Source organism: Camelina sativa, chromosome 16 (genome assembly GCF_000633955.1).
Source record: "Camelina sativa cultivar DH55 chromosome 16, Cs, whole genome shotgun sequence".
In the NCBI taxonomy this organism is placed as follows: Eukaryota; Viridiplantae; Streptophyta; class Magnoliopsida; order Brassicales; family Brassicaceae; genus Camelina; species Camelina sativa.
This window is the reverse complement of record NC_025700.1, coordinates 2028786-2034432: the sequence shown is the minus strand read 5'-3', so window position 1 is coordinate 2034432 and position 5647 is coordinate 2028786. Positions and strand designations below refer to the sequence as shown.

The 5647-nt window shown below is 33.8% G+C and overlaps 1 protein-coding gene across 1 annotated transcript; it reads left to right on the top strand.

The window, feature by feature from the left end:
• On the top strand, positions 1260-4587 carry LOC104753242. Its single transcript, XM_010475521.2, has 5 exons — positions 1260-1467; positions 1634-2105; positions 2311-2624; positions 2993-4057; positions 4136-4587. Exons 1-5 carry the CDS (start codon positions 1260-1262, stop codon positions 4585-4587), a joined length of 2511 nt encoding a protein of 836 aa, XP_010473823.2.

The window sequence follows — 5647 nt, the reverse complement described above, 5'->3', positions numbered from 1 at the left end:
TTAAGATTGTTAGAAGATTTGTTTGCAATGATGCATTAAACGAGGTGGTTGAGTTTGTATTAGCGGATGATAAGGTAATATATATGCATATACTTGTAATCATATCCATACTCGAATCTTATTTAATTTGATATTCTTTTTATAGGGTTCAAAGATACATGGAACTTTCGACCAGGGTTTGGTCCAACGCTTCGAACCGGTATTTACTGAAGCAAATTGGATCATTATTTCTAATTTTGATATAACACCAACTGTTGGGGATTTTAGACTTACAACACATAAATTTAAAATTCTATCAAACATCATGACTTCGGCACAAATGATATCTTCTTTGAATGAAAAAGATTATTTTTCTTTCGTATCTTTCATAGACGTTGTTCCAGGCTCTGTAAATTCGAATATGTGTCTTGGTAAGTAGTAAATCCATTATTTGAGTTGTCATATAAAAAGTAAATATATAAAATATGTGTTACTGATCAGAATATATTCATTCTGATTTTTAGATTTGATTGGTCGTCTTGTGCATGTTGAAAGCTCCGCATACGTCTCAGACAACAATGTCCAACATCAACTTTTATTTGAGATTGAAAACAAAGAGTGAGTTTTGTATACAATACTAATAGAATTTTTGTTTACTTATTTTATTATAAAAACTAACTTCTTCGTCTTCAAGTGGTATACGTTTGAGATGCCATTTGCAACTAGGTTACTTTGAACATTTTTATGATGGTTTCCGGGAAATTGAAGACAAGACGACATTATTATACACATCGTCAGATTTGGTGTCATTGTTAATGTCGAAGGTAAGAGTTTAATCTAAACAATTACGGCAATCTTTGATAAAATATATGCTTATCTTTTATTATGTTTTTTAGGTCATACAATGATAACTACCTCATGCAACTGTACACGAATTCTATTCAACTATCCATGTCTTGTAGTTTCGGAAAAGGAAAACAGTTTCCATGAGAGAATTTTATGCTTTCCGAATATTTGAAAGATATCAAGAGTCTTCAGCGATTGTAATGTCGGGAAAATTATATCAGCAATTTTTGGTAGACGCGTTCACAACCATAGAATCTAACATATTGAATTTTATTTGGCTGAACCAAAACAAACTCCGGGCGGAAAGAATCGATAAAATAGTTGAAGTTGTTAACCAAGGAAACGAAGATCTTGCAGAACACGGTAAAAGAATCTATATCCCTTCATCGTTTACAGGTGGGAAACGTTATACGATGCAGCATTATTTAGATGTGATGGCTACTTGCAAATACTATGGTTTTCCTGATATTTTCATAACGATAACTTGTAACCCCAAGTGGCCCGAAGTTGTTCGTTATTTAACAAGGCATCGTCTTAAGAAAGAGGATAGACCAGATATATGCTGTCAAGTCTTTAAGATGAAGTTAGATAGACTAATGGAACAAGTGACTAAAGAAAAAACTTTTGGTGTTGTAAATTCTGGTATGTTTCATATTAATAATATAGATTGAATTTTCTATCTGTTGACGTGTTAAAACCCTAATTTATTAACAATGCCTTTGTATGTGTGTGTGTGCAGCTATGTATACAATATAATTCCAGAAGAGAGGTCTACCTCATGCACACATGATCTTATTCCTGCATCCAGACTATAAAATACGTACACCAGAAGACATTGATCGATTCATAAGCGCTGAGATTCCTGATAAAGAACTGGATAAATATTTATATGAAGTTGTTTCTGATGTTATGATTTATGGACCTTGTGGTATTCATCACCGAGAAAATGTTTGCATGAATAATGGTAAGTGCACTAAGTTTTTTCCAAAACCATTCATGGAAAAAACTGTCGTCGACGACGCTCGTTATCCAATATACAAACGGAGACAAGACGGAAGATTTGTGCATAAAAGAGGTTTTGATTGTGATAACAGCTTTGTTATTCCGTACAACCGGGATTTGTCCATACGTTATCGTGCTCATATTAATGTTGAGTGGTGTAATCAGTCACGCTCAGTGAAATATCTTTTCAAGTACATCACCAAAGGGCCGGATTACATTAGAGCTACTGTAGGAGAGGAGGATGAGCATAATGAGATCAAGAAATATTATAGCTGCAGGTATGTATATTTATATTTTTTTAAAAAATGTAAGACAAATTTGAAAATGTAAGACAAAAATGTAAGACAAATTTAAAAATGTAAAATATTTTTTATTTTTATTAGATATGTCTCCGCATGTGAAGCAACTTGGCGAATATTGGCTTTTCCGATTTGTTATCGTACTACACCCGTAGAAAAACTTCTGTTTCATCTTCCTGGACAGGAATTGGTTGTTTACAACGAAGATGATCGCAGATGTTATGAAGCGTTCTGCCAGAGGATCCAAATTGTTGGCTTGGATGGAATGCAGTAAAAAATACCCAAAAGGTAGAAGTCTCACTTATGCTGAATTTCCTAACATGTTTGTGTGGGTTAAGAGTAAAAGAATCTGGCAACCAAGATCTAAGAAAAGAAAGAGTTTTGCAGTAGGTAGAGTTACTTATGTACCACCCTCTATAGGGCAGGCCTATTACTTGAGAGTTCTACTTAATACTGTCCCAGAAGCCACAAGTTTTGAATTTTTGAAGACGGTTAAAGGTAAACTGTACGAAGAATTTAAAGATGCCTGTTTTGCATTGGGATTATTGGATGACGACAAAGAATATATTTTAGCTATAAAAGAAGCAAATACATGGTGTTTTGGACCTTTTCTAAGGAAGTTGTTTGCCATTTTATTGCTTTCAAAAAGTGTTTCAGTGCCTCTCGATCTCTGGGTCGCTAGGAAGGATATATTGTGTGAAGATATTTTATATTTGCAAAGGAACCGTACGTAACAACCAAGGTACATATATAGTTATTTTTATAAATGTATAAAAATAATATAAAGATATACTAATGTAACAATGTTCACGTTTATTATTCATAAAAAAATATGTCAACTAAAATCAACCTACTTTATAATGCAGGTCTAATGTTAAGTCAGGAACAGATAACAAACCTATGTCTAGCTGAGATTGAAATGATTATGCGGTTTAATGGAAGCTCTTTGTCAACTATTGTGAATATGCCTAAACCAGATGGATCTGTGGTGGATAATAATGAGAATAGGCTTCTCATAGATGAGAGAAACTTCAAACGTGATGAACAAGTAAAGAATTACGACAGGTTATTACGTATGGCAAACGATGAGCAAAAAAGCGTATATTTAGAAATTATTAATGTTGTGAATCGAAACAAGGGAGGTATGTTTTTTGTTCATGGATTTGGTGGTACTGGAAAAACATTCTTATGGAGTATTCTTGGTGCTGATATTCGTTCTAGGGGTGATATTGTTCTTAATGTTGCGTCAAGTGGTATAGCTGTTTTGTTTATGGAAGGTGGTCGGACAGCACATTCTAGATTTTGTATACCCATCCATGTGGACGAATATACAACGTGTTCGATAGATGTCAATTCTCACCTTGCCGAGTTAATTAGAGAAGCAAGACTCATTATATGGGATGAGGCTCCAATGATGAACAAATATTGTTTCGAAACATTGGATAGGAGTTTGCGAGATATTATGAAGTATGATCGTGTTTTTGGAGGTAAGGTTTTTGTTTTGGGGGGTGATTTTAGACAGATTCTACCGGTTGTGCCAGAAGCTGGTAGAGTTGGTATAGTTTTAGCCTCCATAAACTCATCCTTGCTTTGGAATAGTTGTAAAGTACTTCAGCTTACACAAAATATGAGACTCCGTAAGGCTCAAAACAGTAGCGATGCAAATGATCTCACTACGTTTTCAAAATGGCTTCTCGATATTGGGGATGGCAAAATCAACGAGCCTAACAATGGTGAGGTAGAAATAGACATACCCAAGGATTTATTGATTACAGAATGTGATAATCCTATACAAGCTATTGTTAAAGAGATATACGGTACATCGTTTGCAACAAGGACCGATGCAAAATTCTTTTGCGAAAGAGCTATTCTGAGTCCAAGGAATGATGATGTCAATAAGATAAATCAATATATGCTCTCTCAAATTCCAGGTATATATATAGTATTTTTTTCATTTTTATTTTAAATTCCAGTGTAAATGGATTCTCATTTTAATTTTTTATAATTAGGGGAAGAGAGACAATATTTGAGTTCAGATAGTGTCGAGACTTCTGATACAAGTGCTTACGACGATATAATCTACACTCAGGAATTCTTAAACAGTATTCAAGTTTCTGGATTACCTAACCATGTTCTGACATTGAAAAAGGGAGCACCTATCATGTTGCTTAGGAATATTGATCCTAAGGGAGGTTTATGCAATGGAACGAGGTTGATTGTCACGCAAATGGCTAATCATTTTATCGAAGCAAGGATTGTAACAGGTAAAAAAAACGTCAATGATAGAGTTCTTATTCCTAGGATGTTTGACTCGCCACCGGATGCAAAGTTTCCCTTTCGTATGAGACGTCGTCAGTTTCCCGTTGCTCTTGCATTTGCGATCACTATAAACAAAAGCCAAGGTCAGACGTTGGAACAAGTTGGATTGTATCTACCCAAGCCCGTATTTACGCATGGATAACTATACGTTTCATTTTCTAGAGTAACAAGCAGAAAAGACTTGAAGATTTTGATTACATATGAAGAAGGAAAATCTCAGAACAAAACCCTTAATGTGGTTTTCAAAGAAGTCTTTCAAAATATATGATTTCCTTTTAAGCATCTAATATCTACTATAATGTTTCATTTCATACTATTGTCATCCGATATTCAGTTTTTTTCCCTTAATAATAGTACCTTTATCATATCAATATCTAAGTCTTAAGTTTTTTAAAATGAAAACATGAAAATATCTTCAATAAGTTAACATCTTCGAGTGTGACAACCCTTATATTAAACTGTATTTGTTTATATAATATTAGAATTTTTAATAAACAAACAACGTTTAGTCGTGACTCTTTGTATTCCTAACAAATCAAAAACCCCCTTTTTTATATAACAGAGAAGAATCAAGAATAAACCTAATTTGAGAAAACTATGAGGTTCGATTATATTGCTGATCTACTGCCCGGAAGAACTAATTGGTGTGTAAACGCCAAGGTCTTACATTCTTAGAAAGTCAGAGAGTTCGTTACCAAACGAGTTCTGCTTCTTGTGGATGAACAGGTTAGTGTCGTTAGTTAAATTGATTTTATTGAAATCTGATGTTCTAATAGTTATTGTATATAACATCTCTTACACAATTGTTGAAAAACTGTGAAGGGAGACACAATTGAAGCTCCTTATTTACCTGATACACTCACTAATATCCCGAAATATATTGACGATGGTGAGTGGTACAGTATTAGAAATTTCAAAGTGATCAATCCAACCATGGAGGAAAGGAATACTCATCATCCCTATCAGATTAAATTTACGGGTGAAACCAAGATGAGGCTGCTCGAATCATTGAGTCCTAAAAACTACTTTCGGTTTGTGGATTTGGATGATATAAAACGTGGAAGAATAGATCATCACATCTCTTTCTGTAAGAATTTCTTAAATAGATTTTATTTTATTTTGTAACAATCCGTCAATGTAGTTAATGGGTATCTTTGTGTTCAGAAAACTAGATTCTTTTTAGGATTTATGTAATTTTGTGT